This window comes from Cnephaeus nilssonii (genome assembly GCF_951640355.1).
Source record: "Cnephaeus nilssonii genome assembly, chromosome: 11".
Classification (NCBI taxonomy): domain Eukaryota; kingdom Metazoa; phylum Chordata; class Mammalia; order Chiroptera; family Vespertilionidae; genus Cnephaeus; species Cnephaeus nilssonii.
The window spans coordinates 29,907,464-29,929,716 of record NC_137082.1 but is presented as its reverse complement, the minus strand read 5'-3'; the positions used below and the strand labels follow the sequence as shown (position 1 = coordinate 29,929,716).

General features: G+C 49.6%; 1 protein-coding gene across 5 annotated transcripts; it reads left to right on the top strand.

Annotated features, from left to right (window-relative positions):
• Nucleotides 1-4,726: 4,726 nt before the first annotated feature.
• AP5S1 (adaptor related protein complex 5 subunit sigma 1) lies at nucleotides 4,727-15,122 on the top strand. Of its 5 annotated transcripts, none has more exons than XM_079783333.1 (4): nucleotides 4,727-4,913; nucleotides 10,999-11,480; nucleotides 13,242-13,433; nucleotides 13,984-15,122. In XM_079783333.1, the coding sequence occupies exons 2-4, from the start codon at nucleotides 11,113-11,115 to the stop codon at nucleotides 14,408-14,410; spliced, it is 987 nt and encodes a 328-aa protein (XP_079639459.1). In that variant the 5' UTR covers nucleotides 4,727-4,913; nucleotides 10,999-11,112; the 3' UTR covers nucleotides 14,411-15,122. The 5 variants fall into 5 exon arrangements, with proteins under 5 accessions (XP_079639459.1, XP_079639458.1, XP_079639457.1 ...); XM_079783332.1 differs by having other exon boundaries at nucleotides 10,956-11,480; XM_079783331.1 differs by lacking the exon at nucleotides 4,727-4,913 and having other exon boundaries at nucleotides 10,678-11,480.
• The last annotated feature ends 7,131 nt before the right edge of the window (nucleotides 15,123-22,253 follow it).

Sequence of the window (22,253 nt, the reverse complement as noted above, 5' to 3'; positions counted from 1 at the left end):
CTGTCTTCCCAAGTCTTGCTGAGACTTTTCCCCTCATCTGGCTACTCAAGCAGCCTTCCTAAACTTTGAACCAAGAAGGTAAGAGTAAACCCATCACTCACCAGCCTAGAACTCATTACTCACCAGCCTCATTGCTCCCCTCTGACAAATGCTCCATACCTTGCACTTCACAGTTCCTTGCCTTTGGTTCTGTTGCACCACCCTTATCTGTTATTCCTCTTGTAAGACTCAATTTCAATTGTCACACTCAGAAGCCTACCAACTTACCAATCCATTGCCCTGTCAGGGAAATGGATTTCCTCAGTATCCCCAGTGCCCAACAGAGCTTCCACCACCCAGGAGATGTTAAGTTCAAGATCAGCAAATGGGAAACTGCAATCTGGGAGAATTGGTCCCAGGCCCAAACCTGGTGCCTCAGGAAATCCTCTGGGAATACCACTGCTCTGTTAACTCCCCCTCCTCCCCCGAACCACCCCCCCCGCACCACCACCACCACTGTTGGTGATTGCAGGGATTCCTTTGCAAATGTACACATAAGATGCTGTCTGATACAGAGTACACACAGGGCAGGAGTCATTACCACTTTCTGTGGAAGTTCATCTACCTTCTGAAGTAGGTGGTGGGATGATTATTCACTCTGTTTTGCAGATGGGTAAATGGAGGCTATTTCTAGCAATTAGAAGGGACTCCAGGTTCCAAGGCTGAGTCTCAAGGACACTTGCCCTGTCTTCGGCTTGACCTCCAAGTTTGTTATACCTAAAGGATTGGTTTTTACTCCTGCTCCGGATCCCCCTGCAAGGACACAACAGGTGTGTGTGTAGGTACCTGGAGACTGGGCCTCTGCTCAGGGAGTGTGGGGCCATGAAGACTCCAGAATGCCCCCCTATCCACCAAGCAGGCAGCTGACACAAAGGCCAACATTTATCGGGGTGAGGGGGCTTGCCCCAGAAACGGAGAAACAGCTATGCAGGCCCCTGAGAAAAAGAGTGAGCCCTGAGCATTATCCTGCTGAGAATTGTCTGCCCCACCCTAAGTGCTCAGATGGTCTCCTGACTCCCCCTATCTGGTTTTACAGAAGAGGAAGGCAACGTTGCCCAGAGAAGGCACTCACTTGCCCCAGGTCACACAGCAGATATAAGCAAAGTAGGTGTTCCAGCAATCCAGGACCGTCTCCCTCCTCACTTCCTGCCTTGGTCCCAGAGCAGTCAAGGGGGTGGGGCAGGGCTGCCTGGCTTCTGCTCTGAGTGTACTCTTCCCACTCCATCAGTCTGGATCAGACCACATGGGGAGGAGGGAGCACGGGCACTGAGTGTCTAACAAAGCCCAGGCTGTGTGCCAGGTGCTGACATGCACAGCCATGTCTGCCCTCATAATCCACCATCGGAGTCATAACTGCAGTCACGGGGCATTTAGTCTGCTCCAGACACTCTTATATATTATCTCAAGCTCACCAGGTCAGTTTTCAGTTCATTTTCCAGGGGAAACAGACGAGGAGGGCGGGGAGGGGGTTGGGGCAAGCCAGGAGACAAAACTTCCACAAGAGAAGGCCCTGGTGCTGGCATCTACCCTGAGGACTGTGCAGGCCTGAGCCTGGGGGCGGGGTTCACCTTTCCAAATCAGGCCAGGGTCCCTTCTGACTCTGGGAAGTTCAAGGGATGAAGCAGAGGTGCCCAGTCCCCCAACCCTCCAGCAAGAGAAGCTTTAACTTTCTTCCCGGACGCTCATAAAGGGAAGAGGATCAGACAAGGAAGTGGTTTAAATCCTGGGCTGCTGGCCAATTTTAAAGGTTGTTTTGCTTGGGCCAGGGTGGGGCAGGAATTCTAGTCTGCAAGGAACCATGTGTGGCCGGCTCACGTGGTTAAAGAGCTGCATGCAGTTGGGCGCAAGTGGGAATCTGGCCTGTGCCAGGCCTAGCCAAGTCAGTGGGCAGGCCCAGGGTCTGGGCATCATCTGAATTGCTCTCCAGGTAACTTGCAATGGCAATTTTAAAAAATAAGGTTTTCAGCGTGCTCTCCCTCTGGGGAACGTGCCTGTGCCATTCCCTTCCTTCTCTCCTCTCCCCCCAGGCATGCATCTCCTAAACTCTAAGGGACACAGGGGAGCCGTGGGCAGCGGCAGCTTGACCTGGGCTAACCCCCTGAACCTGTCTCCAGGACTCCCTTTTCTCTGACTTCCCAGTGAGCTAAAGCAGCCCAGCCTCGGCTCTCCTGTTGCTTCTTCTATGCTAAGCCCTTCCTTGTTTCACTGCCCCAGCTTTAATACACATACACTCATACTAAAAAAATAATAAAATTAAAATAATGTTGTGTTGGTTTTTTTATTGATTTTAGAGAGAAGGGAAGGGAGCGGGAGAGAGAGATAGGAACATCAATGTGAGAGAGAAACATCCATCAGCTGCTTCCTGCACATCCTTTACTCGGGATCCAGACAGGAAGCCAGGCATTTGCCCTGCCCAGCAATAGAACCCACCACCTTCTGATGCATGGGACGACACACAACAAACTTAGCCACACCCACACTGGCCAGGACAAAATAATGTTTTTTTCTCGTGTGTGTGTGTGTGTGTGTGCACGCGCGCGTGCGCGTGTAAGTTGAATAGTCAACATTTCCTCAAGGGCACACATGTTAAGCATAGAGCAGAGACCTGAAGAACCACCACACAGCTCAAGGTACAGGAGTGTCTCCAATCCCAGGTTTCTTCATGGTCCCTCCCAGTTACCTGAATTCTGAGGTCACCACTATTCTGACTGCTATGACAGGTTAGTTTCACCTGTTCTAGAGCTGTGAAATCATAGAGTTCACTAAGTTTCACCTGTTCATATATGTGAAATCATAGAGTTCTTACTCTTTTGTGTCTTACTCTTTTTCACTCAGCATAATAATTTTGAGACCCATCCATGTTTCCTTTAGCAGTACTTTATTCATCACTGTGTAGTATTCCATTATATGAATACTAGAGGCCCGGTGCACGAGATTCGTGCACTGGGTGGCAGGTCCCTCAGCCCGGCTTGCACCCTCTTGCAGTCCAGGACCCCTCAGGGGATGTCCACCTGCTGGCTTAGCCCCGATCCCAGGGATCAGGCCTAAGCCAGCAGTCAGACATCCCTTTCACAGTCCAGGGTTCTCACAGTCCGGAACCTCTCGCTCCTTACCGCCCGCCTGCACCAGAGGCGGGAGAGGCTCCTGCCATCACCACTGCGCTCGCCAGCCGTGAGCCTGGCTTCTGGCTGAGCAGCGCTCCCCCTGTGGGAGCACACTGACCACCAGGGGGAAGCTCCTGTGTTAAGCGTATGCCCCCTGGTGGTCAGTGCGCATCATAGTGACCGGTCATTCTGCCGTTGGGTCAATTTGCATATTAGCCTTTTATTATATAGGATACTCCTAAATTGAATTCATTCTACTTTTCTTTTATGACTTTTAAATTAAAAAATTAAGATATAGCACTAAGCCGGGTAGCTCAGTTGGTAAGAGTGGCATCCCAATATTTCAAGGTTGTGGGTTTAATCCCTGGTCAGGGCACATACAAGAATCAACCAATGAATGCATAAATAAGTGGAACAACATACTAATGTTTCTCGCCCTCTCTAAAATCAATCAATACATTTAAAAAAATATTTTATTGATTTCAGAGAGGAAGAGAGAGGGAGAGATAGAAACATCAATGATGAGAGAAAACCATTGATTGGCTGCCTCCTGCATGCCCCCTGGGATCGAGCCTGCAACCCGGGCATGTGCCCTGACCAGGAATCAAACTGTGGCCTCCTGGTACATAGGTTGATGTTCAACCACTGAGCCATGCCGGCCAGGCAGTAATTTTTTTTTAATTAAGATATAATTTAGCCCTAACCGGTTTGGCTCAGTGGATGGAGCGTCGGCCTGTAGACTAAAGGGTCCCAGGTTCGATTCCAGTCAAGGGCATGTACCTTAGTTGGGGGCACATCCCCAGTGGGGGATGTGCAGGAGGCAGCTGATTGATGTTTCTAACTCTCTATCCCTTTCCCTTCCTCTCTGTAAAAAAATCAATAAAATATATTTTAAAAAGATATATAATTTATATGCAGTCAAATTCACCCTTTTGAGTGTACAGTTCTATGAGTTCTGACAAATGCACACCGTTGTGTAACCTCCACTGCAATTGAAATATAGATCATTTTCCTTCTGCCCTCCATGGATTATTTGGGACTATTGCAATTGTACTGAAAATATACCCAGGAGTGGAATTGCTGGGTTATAGTGTGTATGTTCAGCTGTAGTATTTTCCACACAGTTCTTCAGGGTTACTATACCCACCTGCACGGTTATTTCCCACCTGCAGTGTCTGAGAGTGCTATTGCTTCACATTCCCATCAAAACTGATGACTTTTAATCTCTCTCTCTTAACCAGAGAATTTAATTGTTGCATCCAGCAAAGAGCTCTGTTGTCAAGGCTGACTCTACAAGCCACGGCATGGCAGAAGCGGGGCTGGTGCATCACAGACCCAGTCTGTTTTCTGACTCTCCTATATCGAAATGTTAGCCTTGATTTTTTTTTTTTTTTTTCTCATCAGAGTCTTTTAAAAAGCTACAGTGACTCTGGAGTTAATTGGCTGTGTGTCACTGGCTTGTATCCATCCACTGACAGTTCACAACCATCTAGAAAACTTGTGATTTCTAAAAAGTCTTTATCCCTGGAGCGGAACACACAGGCACCGTACTTTCCAGAGGCAATAGACTGTTGGTGCGGAAGGGTGTTTAGACAAGGAGGTCCATGGCCACGTGGGATCTGGAAACAATCAGGAGAGGGAAGTTGAGTAATGATGGAGAAGTGGCTGTTTTGCAGCCATGAGAGTCAGGCCTGAGAGAATGTTGGATGATGTGAAGTTAGTTATTCACAGGCTATTGTGTAAAGAAGACAGTGGGTGACGGGACAGAAGGTAAGAAGCAATCCCACCCAACTCCCACAGGAATGTGTGTGGGTGTCAGGCATCGCTGCGGGGATTGCCTCTGCCCCACCCAGCCCACACGGCACGCACACCCCTAGGAGGGGTGGCCACGGCAGCTGCCAGGCTCTGAGTCAGCATGCCTGGGGCAGCGGGAGGGGAAAGGGCCTCACGTGTCTGGGCCTGAGCCACCTCGTGGGGCCTCCTGGCTCTCAGCCCTGCAGGAAGCAAGACGAGGCCGTTTGAAAGGGCCAATCACACTTGGACGAGTCCTCCTGGGGCCCAGCCAAGACTGCTTCCATAGGCGCTGGGGCTCACGGAGGGGAGGGCTGGGAGGGAGCTTCCTGGGTTGGGCCTGGGAGCACTGGGTAAGGAAGTCACCAATCTGGGCAGGAAGAAGTTCCCAGGCTTGGGGTGTAGGGGGTAAGTAGTGCTAAGCTTATGGCCTCCAGGAGCAGGGAGCAGGAGCTAAGCCCGCCTCCGAGGTGACCCTGAGGGAACAGGGGAAGAAGGGGAAACCCAAAGGGAGGAGAAGGCGCAGACTAAAATCAATCTCTTTTGACATGAACACCTGCCTCTGCACATGTGTAACATCGTGAAAGTTACTTGATCTTGCTATGCCTCAGTTTCCTCATCTGTAAAATGGCGGTAATAAAACCCCTCCTGCCCAGCCAGCATGGCTCAGTGGTTGAGTGTCAACCTATGAACCGAGAGGTCACGGTTCGATCCCTGGTCAGGGCACATGTCCAGGTTGTAGGCTCAATCCCCAGTAGGGGGCGTGCAGGAGGAAGCCAATCAATGATTCTCTCTCATCATTGATGTTTCTATCTCTCCCTCTCCCTTCCTCTCTGAAATCAATAAAAATATATTTATAAAAAATAAAAAAATAAAGCCCCTCCTTCAAAGGGTTGTGGGTTAGATCAAATGAGTTGGTGTGTGCAAAACACTCAGAACAGGGTCTCGTACAGCAAGTGCCATATAAGAGTCTGCTATAGCTGTTATTACTTAGGGCAGTGGTCGGCAAACCGTGGCTCATGAGCCACATGCGGCTCTTTGGCCCCTTGAGTGTGGCTCTTCCACAAAATACCACGGCCTGGGCGAGTCTATTTTGAAGAAGGGGCGTTAGAAGAAGTTTAAGTTTAAAAAATTTGTCTCTCAAAAGAAATTTCAATTGTTGTACTGTTGATATTTGGCTCTGTTGACTAATGAGTTTGCCGACCACTGACTAGGGCATGTGGGGATCAGACAGGTAAAAGGATGCATCCCAAAACATTTAATTTTAAAAATGGGGACAGCCTGCGTGTTTTCTCACCTTCCTATACATGGAAAAGCCCATGGGTGATGGGTTACAGGAGAAAAACCCAGCCACTGTAAGTAGAAGGCAGGAAGTCTACTGCACAAGTCTGAGTAACAGGAGGCTGTGAATGGGGGTTTTGGTGGTGACAGAGGAGAAGCCATCGGGGTGGCCCATGGGAGGCTGCTCACACAGGGGAATGTCATCTCTGAGCTGGTTCAGGGAGTGGGAGGAGAATGAGGGAGAAGTCTTGCCCAATTTTGGTCCCCTTTATTCTAGGGCAACCATATCCACTAAGTCTTAGCTAGCCTGTATTCTCTAAAAAGCAGGCCCGGTCTCTCTCCTAGTTTCCTGCTTTTAGCTTCCAGAAATGCCTAAATAGCCTTAACAGGAAATCAATCAAAAATCCATTGCCTGAGGCTGGCAGATTCCACCTAATTGCTCTCCACATGTCCAGAAGTAGGCGACCTGAAGTCTTGGGGTCTACAAAGATCATTGATAAGGGTTTCCAGCTGTCAACAACCAATAGGGATATCCTGCGTCTGGAGATGTGTAAGTAGTGGGACCTGGGCTTGGTCCTCATGCCCGGGAGAAGCAGCAGAACTTCCCAAGCCAGGCTGCCCACCAGTGGTGCAGGACCCTGCTGTGCTTGGGTAGGTGGGGAATAGAACCTGTTTTCCAAATTGAGTCAGTGACGGTCATCAAGCGCATCCTAGTGGTGACACCAAGGGAACCAGAAGAGGCAAACACCAGGCTGCCGGCCACTGTGGGGCAGGCCTGGGTAGAGATCTGGGTAGAGAGCAGAGGAGGCCAGGGTGTGGGGAAGGGGCCAATGTGAGGGTCTGTAGGCACTCCGCCAAACTCAGAAAACCACTGGGAAGAGCAGGGCTGGGGAGTGAGGCGATAGTCCCCTCTGCCCACAGCCAGAGGGAGAGGAGGGAAAATGACAGGAAGGTGTGCCCGCGCCCCCTCGCCCCCTGCCCCCCCCCATCACATTTAGGCAGGTGGCACAGGCCTCAAATCCAGCCATCTGTCTGCTTCCTTCAGGCTCCTTTAATTTTTTTTGTTGTGCTTTATTTAATTTTACTTTTCTTCCTTCGCTTGTCTGTCTGTCTCTCTCACACACACACCCATCTATGCATATCCCACAAACCCACATCTCTGCATATTAACTGTGGGCCTGGCCCCACCCGTCTCTAGGGTAATCACTATAAAAGCCTCACACACATAAACATGCACACACATTGCCCTCATCACTCAGACGGCTCCATTTTTCTTCCGAGGTCTTGTAACCCCACGAAGAACTGGAAAGTTCAGCTTATCCATCCCCCTGCTCTGGACTGCCACCAGACCAGAAGGCCCCACCTGCTTTAGCTCCGCTTTCCTGTTCTGCTTTCGGATTAATAGTTGCCAAAATTTGCCCTGGCTAGTTTGGCTCAGTGGACAGAGTGCAGGCCTACGGACTGAAGGTTCCTGGGTTCAATTCCCTGTCAGGGCACATGACCGGGTTGCGGGCTCAATCCCCAGCAGGGGGCGTGCAGGAGGCAGCTGATCAATGATTCTTTCATCATAGATGTTTCTCTCTCTCTCCCTCTCCCTTCCTCTCTGAAATCAATTTTTTAAAAAAAAAGTTGCCAAAATTTATTGATTTACTAAGTGCCAAGCTTCATCCTGCCCACTTCACATGCTGCCTCACTTGGGAAGGAGATAGGCTTCATATAACAGAAGCCCCACACAGCAGTTGAACGAAACTGAAGTATGTGTTCCTCACTTAGCAAGAAGGCTCTGTGTGTCTCAGCGACCCAGGCTCTTTCCTGCCTCACGGTCCTCAGCACATGGCTCTTTTTGTTTTGTGTTTTTTTAATGTGTCCCAGGCATGAAACAGCTCTGGCCACCAACAGAGGCATCAAGCTAGGAGGAACTAAGGACTGTACATCTGCTCTGCCCCCGGCTGATAGAAGAGCCACACCAGCAATCAGGTGTCTCCTTGCCCATTGCCAGGGGGTGCACATGGCTTTTTATTTTTAAGCTAGAGGCCCGGTGCACGGATTCATGCACGGGAAGGGGAGAGGTCCCTCAGCCTGGCCTGCACCCTCTTGCAATCCAGGACCCCTTGGGGGATGTAACAGTGCACCAAGCAGCAGGCGGCCAGGGAGGAGCCCGAGCTGGCTCTGCGCCACTCGTGTTCATCCCAGCCCACTGCACCTGCCACCACTGCTCAGTAGTGCGGCCACGGAGGAGGGAGAGGCTCCCGCTGTCCTAGCTGCACTAGCCAGCCGTGAGCCCGGCTTTTGGCTGAGCAGCGCTCCCCCTGTGGGAGCACACTGACCACCAGGGGGCAGCTCCTGCATTGAGCGTCTGCCCCCTGGTGGTCAGTGTGCATCATAGCGACTGGCCGACCGGCGGTTCTGGTCGTTCAGTCGTAATGGTCACTTAGGCTCTTATATATATAGATATGTTTTTATTGATTTTTTTAAAGAGAGGAAGGGGGAGGGATAGAGCGACAGAAACATTGATGAGAGAGAAACATCATCAATCAGCTGCCTCCTAAACGCCCCCTACTGGGGATGGAGCCTGCAACCCAGGCATGTACCCTGATCAGGAATGAAACCAGTCACCTCTTGGTTCATGGGTAGATGCTCAATCACTGAGCCACACCAGCTGGGCGGCTTTTTTTTTTTTTTTAAGGAGTCATGCCCCTGTGGCTTTTTTTTTTTTTTTTTTTGGTTTGTTTTTAATTGATTTTAGAGAAAGGAAGGGAGGAGGGAGAGATATAAGGAGGGGGGAGGAAAGAGAGAAAGAGAAACGTTGCCACATCCATTGGTTGCCTCCTGCACTTGCCCTGACCAGGCATCAAACTCTCAACCTGGGTATGTGCCCTGACCATGAATCGAACATGCCACCTTTTGGTGTATGGGATGACACTCCAACCAGCTGAGCCACACTGGCCAGGGAGCACATGGCTTTTGATCTCAGGGGCATAAGCTGGCTGAGGGGTTAAAAAGTCAGGAATGGCACCTGAGACTGCCCCACTTATCTGGACACCACCTCATCTGGGTCCCCCACTGACTTCAGCATAGGGGTTCAGTCCAGCTTCTCCCTGTGGTTTCCTCCATGCACCTCACGCAGGCCGGCCCCCCCAGAGGCCTGGGACTTGGACTGGACTCACTGCCTGAGGAGTAGACAGAGGCCGATATACTGTATTCCAGATGCCAGGCGGCCCCCAGTGACCAGAGCCCTTTGCCAGCTCTCTGCTGTAATCAGCTGGCAGACATGAGTCCTGGCGGAGAGTGATAGGGACTTGGGATCAGGAACGGAGCCAACATCACCCCAGCCTTATGGCTGAGGCCCCACACCCTCTGGGCCTGCCCCTCCATCCACAAATAAGTTTGTGTGTTGTACTTGTGGTCAAAATGCCCACATGCCCTGCTCACCCCTCCAGACTCCCTTCAGTGGCCCCTGCCCAGGCCTATGGCCAGAAGGGCCCAGGGTGCATGCCCTTGGAGGGCCCTGGCGCCCTGTCCTTCATTTTTTCAGTTGTCAAGGACTGTGTTTGGGTTGGCTCCAGGCCTTCCTTGTGCATGGCCCTAGCTGAGTGCCATAGTCAGGCTGGATCCCCATCAGAGACTTCACTACCATAGGCTGACCCTGGGTGCAAAAGGGACACCTGAAGGCTAATGGGTTGTTTGGACAGGAAGGCTTCCCTAAGTTTTGGTCTGAGCACATGTTGAAGGATAAAAAGGAGAGGAAAGAGCCTTCCAGGCTGAGGGAACAGCCAGTGTGGGGGGTGAGGGGGGTGTGTTGGTTTTGAGAAATAGAACACTGAGACACAACCGGGGAGGCGCCAGCAGTTCACATGCCAAGAGGTAAAGAAAAGGAGTGTGTATTTGTGTGGGGGAAGAGTACCCTAGGCTGGCACTGAGACCCAAGACACCTTGTGGGGCCCCAAACACCTCTCCGCCAAGCCCCCAGTGGGGCTTTTACTCCATGCAGGGCTCTGGAAGCTGGCATTGGGTTGTGTTCCTTTCAAGTTTAAGGTATAAGCCTCTTCACTATGCCTTTGATGACAAGGAGGGAGCTTGTTAGAGGTGGGAGTGTGAAAGGGAGACTGGTCAGCCTACTAAATCCTATGGACTTCACTGGGGCCCAACGAAGTGACTGACCGGCCAGGGACACACAGCTGGTGACACAGCTGGGACCAGAATTTGAATCATTCTACTCCAAACGGAACCCTAGTTTTAACCCACTGCAGGAACCACAAGCCAAAATCACACCCTAAACCGCACAAATATGCGTATTTCCCCCTAGTCATAATTTCCAGGAATCTGCATTTTTATTTTATTTTTTTATATATTTTATTGATTTTTTACAGAGAGGAAGAGAGAGGGATAGAGAGTCAGAAACATCGATGAGAGAGAAACATCAATCAGCTGCCTCTTGCACACCCCCTACTGGGGATATGGCCGCAACCAAGGTACATGCCCTTGACCTGAATCGAACCTGGGACCTTTCAGTCCGCAGGCCGATGCTCTATCCACTGAGCCACACCGGTTTCGGCAGGAATCTGCATTTTTAAAAATTTGTTTTTATGGATTTCAGAGAGGAAGGGAGAGGGAGAGAGATAGAAACATCAATGATAAGAGAATCATTCATTGACTGGCTGCTTCCTGCAAGCCCCACACTGGAGATCCAGGTGCATCCCACCCCAACCGGGAATCGAACCATGACCTCCTGGTTCATAGGTCCACGCTCAACCACTGATCTGCATTTTATCTGACGTCCCAGTGATTCCCACGCATATTGGTCTGTTTGAGAACTCGGGCTCCACGTTCAGGTCCCGCCAGCCTCACAGCCCAGGGCGGGCAGAGACCCTGGGAGTGTGAACCCCGCCCTCTGGCGATGACTCGGCCACCCAGCCTCTTCCTCAAGGTCCACAGGACGGGTCGCTGCGCCCCCTCGCGGCCACCGGAGCCAGTGGACGATCCCTGCATAGCCCGTCCAGGAGTGACGGGCGTGGGCAACGCCGGGAGCTCGGAGCTCGGAGTCTTACGTGGGATTAGGAAGGTCACCCGCGCCGGATGTCCAGAAGTGGGAACGCCTGGAACGCCCCCGCCTGGCGTAGGGAGCGCCGCACCCTACGCCCGTCACCCTCGTGCACGCGCCCGCGCCCGCGACTCTTGTGCGCAGGCGCCTACAGGCCGCGCAGCCGCCATTGCTCCCCCGCCAGCGAAGCAGCCTGTTAGAAGACTGCGGCAGCGGAAAGAAGGGTAAGTGCGACGCCTTGAGGACAGCGGCAGGGGGCTGAAGGGGTAGCTTACTCACGGGAGGATACCCCCGCTTAGCCCTGGCCGACTGGAGCAAGGAACTACAACCCCCAAAATGCACTGTGCTGCAGGGTTGCGCGAGGCAGTGACGTAAAGGGTCTTGGCTGCTACCTTTTCTCTATGGGAGAAACGCCGTGGCGAGGGTTGATGACGCGTTCTTCTTCTGGTTAGAAGGTCAGTGGAGGTCAGCACCAGGTCAGCGGGCTCCGGTTCTGAGAGCGCCTTCGCGAACCTTCTTCCTGTCCGACCAATTTAAGATCTTGCCCAGCCAGTGTTGCTCAGTGGTTGAGCTTTGACCCATGAACCAGGAGGTCACGGGTTGGTTTCCGGTCAGGGCACATGCCTGGGGTGTGGGCTCCATCCCCAGTTAGGGGCGTGCAGGAGGCAGCCCATGGATGTTTTTCTCGCTCTCCCTTCCTCTCTCTTAAAACAAAACAAATAAATAATAAACATATCTTAAGAATAAGAAAAATAAATAAATTGATGGTCTATTTATACTTATCTACAAATATCTGTACCCACTGCCTTTGAACCCTGGCTAGCTATTGAGCCAGTCAGACACCATCATGACCATGATCATCATCATTATTATTTAGTCTTTATTTTGAAATAATCTCAAATTTTAAGAATTTTTAAGTAAAGCACTCCCGTGCCCTGGCCGGTGTGACTCAGCGCCCTGTGGTGTGGACCCGCCCATGGGAGGGTCGCAGGTTCCATTCCAGGCCAAGGGCACGTGCCTGGTGCAGGTTCTGTGCCCCCCCCCCCTTTGATGTTTCTCACATCAAAGTTTTATCTCTCTCCCCTCCCTCTCCCTCTCCCTCCCTTCCTCCTTTTCACTTTTTTTGAAAAGCAATGGAAAAATATCCTCAGGTGAGGATTAAAAAAATAAAGAACTCCTGTATCCCCCGTGATAATTAAGTTAGTTACAGATTGATGCCCCTTTACCTCTATGTTTAGAGGTATATCAGTGTGTATTTTCCTTTTTAACATATTTTTATTGATTTCAGAGAGGAAGGGAGAGTTAAAAACATCAGTGATGAGAGAGAATCATTGATTGGCTGTCTCCTGCACACCCCCCTACTAGAGATCTGGCCTGCAACCCTGGACATGTGCCCTAACCAGGAATCCAACCATGACCTCCTGGTTCACTGATCCATGCTCAATCACTGAGGCATACCGGCCAAGTGTAAGTGTGTATTCTCTAAGAAGAAAGACATTACCCAGTGTTCAAAATCAGGAGATACTGATCAAAACTACTATTATCTAATATATAGTCTATATTTAAATGCTTCCAGTTGTCCTAATAATGCCCTTTATTGAAACTACCTTTTTCTTGGCTCAGGATCCCATCCAGGAACATACTTTGCCTTCTCTTTAGTCTGTTTCAGTCTGGAGCAGCTCTCCAGCTTCCCTGGACTCTCATGACTTTGACACTTTTGCAGATTCCTGGCCAGTTATTTTGTAGAACTGGATTTGAGATTGTCAGATTTCTTCACCACCAGGCTGTTATGGGCAGAGGTGGTGCTGACCAGACTGTTACTCAGAGGCTGGGGCTGTGTCTTGGGTGGCTGAGGAGGACGAGTGACCAGCCACACCAGCCTCCATACATACTTCCAGACCTTGCTAGGCCAGACCCTTTCTGTGGTTGCCTCCCCTGTCGGGGGTTTCACACTCATCTCACTGAGGTGTTTGGCTTCCCTGTAGCACCCACCCTGGAGCCATGGTCCACGCTTTCCTCATCCACACCTTGAGGGCCCCACAGGCAGAGGACTCGGGCCTTTGCCGAGTGCTCTACTCCTGCGTCTTCGGTGCTGAGAATTCACCTGATGACCCACGACCACACGGTGCTGAGAGGGACAGGCTCCTCCGCAAGGAGCAGATTTTGGCTGTGGCCAGGTAACCGCACAACCTAGTATGGCTCTGTTATTGGTGGAAGTGGGGTGTCCACCATCCTGGTGGGAGTGGGGGATCCCTTTCCGCACTGGGTGCTGGGGGACGGGTCCTTAGGATCTCTTGACAAAAATAATTTTCTGAGGCTCGCCCAGGAGAATGAGTAATTTTCATTTACGTGGATTTACATCCTTGCATTCCCAAGATCCCATTTCCCTTCATCCAGTCCAGGAAGAGGGGCAGCTGGGGATTCAGCAGAGCTAGAAGCAAGGGCAGTGTCCCGAGTTTCCATTCCATGGCGGAGCTGGGTCCGGCACAGCATTAGGCTAGTTACAGTCCATTAGTCCATTGTGGGTGGGGTCCACATGGCTGTGAACCATGTGGGCGAATGCAGGGGAGCCGAGAGAGCAAATCCCCTGCAACGAGAGTCCCAAGAGTCCTGAGTGAACCTTTGGGGCTCCGTTTCTACATCTGAGATCTGGGGATAGTGGCAGCTCCCAGCTCCAAGGATGGTCAGGAGGATGACAGAAGTCGGTGACCCACCCACTCTCCCCAGGCAGGTGGAGTCCATGTGCCGGCTGCAGCAGCAGGCGTCCGGCAGGCCTCCCACGGACCTGCAGCCCCAGCCCTCAGATGAGCCGATGCCCCTGCACGAGGCCCCACGAGGGGCCTTCCGCCTGGCGGCAGGGGACCCTTTCCGGGAGCCTCGGACAGTGGTGTGGCTGGGAGTGCTCTCCTTAGGCTTCGCCCTGGTGCTGGATGCCCACGAGAACCTGCTGCTGGCAGAGAACACACTTCGGCTGCTGGCACGCCTTCTCCTCGACCACCTCCGGCTGCTGACCCCTGGCACCAATCTCCTGCTGCGGGCTGACCGAATCGAGGGCATCCTCACCCGCTTCCTGCCCCATGGTCAGCTGCTCTTCCTCAATGACCAGTTTGTCCAGAGTCTGGAGAAGGAATTCAGTACTGCCTTGCCCCGCTGACCCCTCACTGAATGGGACTTTTCGAGAGGGCATTGAGGAAGGACAAGGATGTTGAGACACACAACCTGTTAAAACTTGGCATCTACCTCCTACCCAGCCTGCTCCCAGCTCTGGTGTGCTGCCACACCCAGGACAAGTGGATGGGACAAGCTGGCAGAAAAGGGGGCAGGGCAGAAGGTAGAGGGGAAGAATCACAGAACATTCTGTGCCTGGAGGTGCCTCATGACTTATTCAGACTGCTACCAAGGGCAGCCCCTCTTGTCCTTGACTCCACTTTCTCCCATCCCCATCCGCCAGTCCTCTACAGTGCACCAGCTCCAAGTGCTGGGGTGGTGAGGATCAGCGGCCTGGAACTCGGCCCATGTTCTTTTCCCAAACCCACAATATGTCATCACAATACCAAAGGAGTCTGAGCCTCAGCTCCACCACACTTCACAAATATGTCAGTCATTGAGGGGGACTGTAGGTCCTTTTGGGCTCAGTCCCTGCTCGCCAAGCAGCCTCAAGATAATCACGGGCTTCCCTCGTCTGCAGGGAGAGAAGGTGCCATCAGGTGGGTACAAGAAATCTGGCCTGGATGATGTTATCTTCCTCATTTTGAATTAAAAGCACCAATTATATGATTTTGTCACTGACCCCTGTGCGTCAGGGACCCAAGATCATGGTGGTTCTGCTCAGTGTTGCTTGCGCCAATAAAATGAAACTGTTCTGTAAAGTAGATCAGAGAGTTTATTCTTTGGCCAAGGAATTGAGAAGGACGAGTTGTGCTCAAAAGATCCCTTCTCCCCAATTCTGGAGAGTTAGAAAAGTTTTATTTTATTTTATTACTTTTATTTTTACCATCACCATTAATCTCCTCTATGCCCTCTTCCACCTCTATTCCCTCCCTCCCCAAGGACAGTCTTAAAGGGTTTGGGAGGGGGAGTAGTTAGGCAGGCTCAGGGACAGAGATTCCCAAGGAAGGGTGGAGGGTTCTGGGATTGCCAAGGGTGCATGCACAGTTCCCAAACATGCTTGGAACATGCCTAGCCATACATCGCATGTATCATTTTAATGTTAGGTTTCCATCCCTGGCATGAAGGAAAGTTTGTCAAAGGTTACGTGGGAAGGGGTTTCAGATGCCATCTTGAATTTTTCCGGCGCTTACCAGTGTTTTTTTTAATCTTCACCCAAGGATATGCTTTTATTGATTTTGAGAGAGAGAGAGAGAGAAAGAAAGAAAAGAGAAACGTCAATGATCAACGTGGTGTATAGGACGACGTTCAAACCAACTGAGCCATCCAGCCAAGGCACAGACCAGTTTCTTTGCTGTGGTCCTTGGGTTCCTTATCTGGTTCTAGGCTGCAGGCTTAGCTATCTTCTCTTGAAGAGTTCAACCTCCCTATGTGAGAGGATATGTTGGGGAGAATACAATAAAGTTAATGGAAGTTTAAAGATTAATAATGTGGCACAACCCAGTGACAATTTCACCCTCCATTCCTGTGAATTGAAGTAATGCATATCCGTTCCTCTGAGTAAATGCCTTTCTGTATGGCCCTGAGCTGGGTGTCTGAGCCTTCATGGTTAAGGGTGACCCCAAGAGGCCTCTTGGGAGGTTTCTACCTCTTGTCTGCCACAACACCTCTGTCTCCTTATGTGCCTCCTTTGAGGGTAGCTCTTGATTGAGGATTAAAAAAACAACAACCCTCCCCCACAAAAGCCCAAGGAGTCACTGGCCTGAACCAGGCAGGTTAAGCACCACACACATCTAAAGAAACAGAACAGCCCCATGTATGAAAACCCTCCTCTTCCGGTCTGTAGAGGCTCTTCTATGGGTGAGTCCCCCACTTGGATCGCCCCCCCTCTGAAAGGGAGCTAGCCAGTAGATGTACACACAACTTCCTCAGTGCTTTTTATTGCCTCTTTTAATGCAAAGTTCACCAGACATCTGGGGAAAGCGAAACTAAATTAAAAACAATAAAAATGGTTTCAGAAGAAAACCATGCAGGGGACATGAGAGAATTATTTTTAAAAAGGGGTGGTAAAAAAATAAATTAAAATTAAAGAGTGTGGGGGGGCTCTCTAATTACTCTTCTCAGTAATTAGATTCAGGAAGATATCACTCCCATAAAGCAAAGACAGGAACAGCAGAGAACAAGAATGAATTCTCAGAAAATAAGTGTTATTGCTTACATTAAAAATTAGCCCAGCAGGAGTGGCTCAGTGTTTGAGTGTCGACCTATGAACCAGAAGGTCACGGTTTGATTCCCGGTCAGGGCACATATCCGAGTGGCGGACTCGATCCCCACTAGGGCGTGCAGGAGTCAGCCGATTGATGATGTTAGTCTCGATGCTTCTATCTATCCTCCCTTCCTATCTCTCTAAAAATCAATAAAACATATATATATATATATATATATATATATATATATATATATATATATTTTTATTTTTTTTTAATAAAGCCAACTGATACAGCTGGCTCCCTCTACTTCCCTACAGGGTGCTTTCCTATATTTTGTAGAGGCTGGAAAGAAAAAATACTACATTTCCAAGACTCCCTTGCAGCTAGAGTTATGACTATAAACCAAGGTCTGACAATTAGGTGCCCCATCAGAGATTTGGGGGGTAGAGACCACCTTCCTGCTGTCACTTCTGCTGACAGCAAGGACACAAAGATGTGAGGCTCCAGAGCCAGTTTCAGCAGCCAGACTCAGTATTCCTGTGTCGACCAGATGGTGAGACAGAGCTATGTGGAGCTGGGGGTGGCAGCAGTGTCCTCCTCACTTCTGACCATGGTTTTACTGCGATAGCAGCCTCCGGACTCCGCTGCTCCAGCCCCCTCACAATTTTGCAACCAACTAACTTCCTATATTAAATTCCTTCCTGTGAAAAAACTATGTCAAGTGTTGGTGAAGAAGAGGAGTGGACTATAGCACCTTGAACCATCAATATACTGCTGGTGGTAGTGTAAAGTGGTACAAACACTTTGCAGAAATGTTTGAAAGCTTCTAATAAAGCTAAACATGCCCTATCCTATTTTCCAGCACTTTTAAAATAAATGCTAACTCCTCAAAAAGACATATATGTGAATGTGCATACAGTTTTATTCCTAATAGCTTGAACCTGGAAAAGCCCAAATAGCTCATTAAAATACAGAATGAATAAACACATTGTGATATATTCATATAATGGACTATGATTCAGCATGAAAGCAAATTCCTGATACATGCAACAACATACATGGATGTCAAAAACATGTTGAGTGAAAGATGCCAGACACAAAATAGTATATATTATCTGATTCCATTTATATTAAATTCAAGGACAGGTAAAAGTAAACTGAAACTGTGGTGATGAAATCAGAATAATGATGGGGGGTGGAGATTAATAAACAAGGATTACAAGGGAACTTTCTGGGGAGATGGAAATAGGCCAGATCTTGATCAAAGTGCTGGTCACACAGGTATTCACTTGGATAAAAATTAATCAAATTGCACATTTAACATTGGTGTATTTCATGGAATGTAAATTATGCATCATATAAAAAAAACTCTTCCATGCACAAAATATCTAGAGTGGTTTCTGTTTTCTTCACTGAGCTCCAGACCCTGGGGGAAGGGCCCTAAGACAAGAGACAGCAAAGAAGGGCTGAAAGCAGGCAGGGCACCAGCAGTGTGGTAGGAAGCTGGGGCCATGGAGGGATGTGGCCAGGGAAAAGTCTGCATTGGAGGAAGCCTGAATGTTTGGGATTCTGATATCTAACTTCAAAGGCATGTCCTGCTCATGCACTCCTTTCCGGTTCCCACCAGCCCCCATTTAAATGTCTGTTGCCAAGCAACTTATGCCAGTGGTTGTCAGGAATGAATCGCATGATGGCAGCCCCTGAGTGGCTGATGAGGAGGCCATGCTGACCACAGGAGCTGGATGCAGCAGGGACTGACCCATGAGCTGAGATGGTCCAAGCCCCTTCCTTCTCCTGAGACCACTAAGATAGGGCTCATACCAGAGACCCTGTCATATCCTAGATCATGACTTGAGCCATCTCATGTGTCTTATCAAGGCCAGGGGCACTGAAGCCAGAGGAAAAGAAAATACTAGAAGAAAAGACACCAGAGTATCACTAGCAGTTTCTTCTGGGTGGTGGCATTTTGAGTACAGATTTTGATTTTCTTCACCCAACATGTCTGTTTTCCCTTATATGAACTATATGAGCATATATTAATTTTCCCCCAGCTTTATTGAGTACATATATTTTACTAACATCTGTACTAAAACTAACTGATGAAAATATAAAAGTTTAAAGAACAGCAGTTTAGAAACTTACCTGAAATGAGATTGTAAAGGCAGGGATCATATTTTGTTTTTCAGTTTTGAAGCGTTCCCTGAAGGGACTCGGACATGAGAACATGTCCCTTTCTGGGCCCTCTGGCACTATCTTTGGGCCTGACTTTGTTGTCTAGAGGAAATGTGAGCTGGTGGTTGCTGAGTCATCACATGTGAGCCACATGAGCCCCAGCCTTCCTTGGAGCACTGGCCTGCAGACATGGCCACCTGCCTGGGGATGAGCTTTCCTGGGGAGGGGGGTTCCAAGGCCCTCACTGGAGGAGCATATAGATCACTCTTTGGATTCGCCCTTCCAGTAATAAATGGGCAATAATCAGTGAATTCTACTCATGTAATAGGGTGGTATGCAATCAACAGTAAAAGATCATATAAATAGCTAGTTTTATTTGACCCAAACACTTGCCATTTTCTGTTTGTTTTAATAATAGCCATCTTAGTGGTTGCTGTCTGCTATAAACTGAATGTTCATGTCTGTCCGTCCTCCCCTCCCCCAAATTCATATATTGAAATCTAATCCCCAAAGTGATGGTATTTGGAAATTTGGAGGTGGGGGTCTTTGGGATGTGATTAGGTCATAAGAGTGAAGCCTCCAGGAATGGAATTAGTTTTTTAAGGCCAATTTTTTTAAGGCCAATTTTTTTTAAGGTTTTTTTTTTTTTTTAATGATTTTAGAGAGAGGTAAGGAGAGGGAGAGAGATATAGAAACACCAGTGATGAGAGAGAATCATCGATCGGCTGCCTCCTGCACACCCCCTACTGGGGATCAAGCCCGAAACCAAACTCAGGCGTGTGGCCTGACCAGGAACCAAACCGAGACCTCCTGGTTCATGGGTCCACACTGCTGGTTCTTCCTTTAAAGAAGAGCCCAGAAAGCCCCTTGCTCCTCTGCTCTGTGAGGGCACAGTGAGAGGACTATGCCTGTGAACCAGGAAGCAGACCTTCCCAGCCACCGAATCTTGGACCTCCAGACTCCAGAACTGAGAAATAAACATTTTCTGTTTAAGCCACCCCGTCTATGATCTATTTTTTAATATATCTTTTTTATTGATTTCAGAGAGGAAGGGAGAGGGAGATAGAGACATAGAAACATCAATGATGAGAGAGAATCATTGATCAGCTGCCTCCTGCATGCCTCCCCCCGACTGGGGATCGAGCCCACAACTCAGGCATGTGCCTTTGACCGGAATCGAACCTGGAACCTTTCAGTACACAGACAGATGCTCTATCCACTGAGCCAAACCGGCTGGGACTATGCTATCCTATATAATAAAAGGCTAATATGCAAATTGTCCCCTCGGGAGTTGGACCAACTGGGAGTTCGACCGCTCACTATGATGTGCGCTGACCACCAGGGGGCGGCGCGGAACAAAGGAAGGCCCCAGCTGGTGGCTGGCAGCCAGGGGAAGGAAGGCCCTGATTGGCCCTGATCGCCGGCCAGGCCTAGGACCCCTACCTGTGCATGAATTTCCTGCACCGGGCCTCTAGTTTTTGTTATAACATCCCAAATGGACTAAGTATCTCACAGTGTTTTTGAGGAAGCTGTTTCTTTTCTTGTTTTGTTTTTTAATGTCCTGTGAGGTCCAGCAAAAAGAGGTAATAACTGCATTTGAAAGCTAGATACCACACTCCTAATGCTCTGCCTGCACGGATTAGATACGAAGTCACTGGATTTGGGGTCAGTAGCAGGCAGGAATAATTTTGGAACCAATCAACGTTCACCCTGTCGTGGCTAAACAAGGCAGAGCTGGCTTTATTACAGTTAGTGGAGTTTAGGTGTGATGTTAACATTTTGTAAATGCTGAATGTTGTAAAATATAAACAAAGTTACCAAGTAAAAGAATAAAATCTCATCTGAAAAGTGTTCAGGCATCTTCCTACAGTTCAGTTTGGGAGCACTGGGTTTAGAGGCAGGTATGTACTCAGGCATTTGCATGTGATCTTGGCCAAAACTTTTAACCCCTCAGGTGCCTGTCTTTTTTAAGTTGCAGTATAAAGTGTAACAACCTTAAGTGTACATATGGACAAGCCCATGAACCTAACATTCACATCAAGATACGCAGTATGTCCTTCCCACCACACGGCTCCCTTGTACCCCACCCTCAACATCCTCAGAGGTAACTAGTGATTTGATTCTTTTTTAAAATTTTCACCTGAGGACATGCTTAGAGAGAGGAAGGGAGAGCTAGAGGAAGAAACATCGATGTGAGAGAGAAACATCCATCCATCTGTAGCCCTCCCCACATGCCTGCTGGGGGATGGACTAGGCAACTCTCCCCCACCCCCTCGTGCACAGGATGACGCTCCACCAACGGAGCCACTCCTGGTGGGCTGATTTCTATTTATGTAGATGAGTTTTGCCTATTTTTGAACTTTACCTTGTGACTGGGGACAGAGAGCATGGCTTGGTTAGCCATAGTGCCCATTCATCCTGTGAGTCAGCCATGTTGTATGTATCAATAGTTTGTTGTTTCACTGTTGCATGCTATTCCATGATGTGAGCACACCAGAGTTTGTCTCTCCATTCTCCTACTGATGGATCTTTGGGTTGTTTCCAAAGTTTGCCTATTGCAAATAAAGCCACTACGGCCTGGCTGGTGTGGCTCAGTGGTTGAAGTTCAACCTACAAACCAGGAGGTCACAGTTCCAAATCCTGGTCAGGACACATACCCGGATTGCGGGGTATGGGGCGTACAGGAGGCAGCCGATCAATGATTCTCTCTCATCATTGATGTTGCTATCTCCCTCTCCCTCTCCCTCTATGAAATCAATGAAAAGATATACATTTTTTTAAAAAGCCACTATGAACATTATCTATTGTGTATGTTTCTAGGTGGATGCATACCCAGGAGTGGTTGCTGAGTGATCGGGTTGGTTATGTTTATAAACTTTAGTAAGAACGGCCAAACACATCCCCAAATCTTTAAATTTCTTTTTAAAACAGAAAACTCCCCCACACCATTCTATCTCGTTATTGTGCAAGATTTAATGGGCCCTAAGATATGGACTTGAAGTCTGTACCTGGAACACAGTAGGCGCTCAAAAGTGCTGGCTTCTGCCCCGGCAAGTGTCCTCTGCCCCATTAGAGGAAGGACAAGGCGGTTGGCAAGCGCTGCGGGGAGGTACCCACGGGGACCAAGAAACCTTTCCCACACGCAGGGTGCCAGGCGAGCCAACCTTGGCGCTCATGCCCTGCGCCTGGAACCTGCTCCTCGGGCCCAGCATGCGCTGTTTTCCTGGCTGGGCTCTCGCATCCAAGTAAACTTGGCGAGTCACCGGACACTTACCTGAGCCCTAACTGTGTGCCAGGCCCCGGGCGTCCAGGAGCCAATGACCTACATCCCTTCACCCCTTAATTTACTCCGCGGGAAGAGGGGTTGCTTCGCGTAGGAAGCGTGGGAACCGAACTGGCCTCGGACCAGGAGGTGGGCCGCCCACTTGGTGTCTAGCCAGACCCTGGACTTCCCCTGAAAGGTGCTCGAGACGGACAAGGAAAGGAAATGACCTGCTCCTTGGAGGC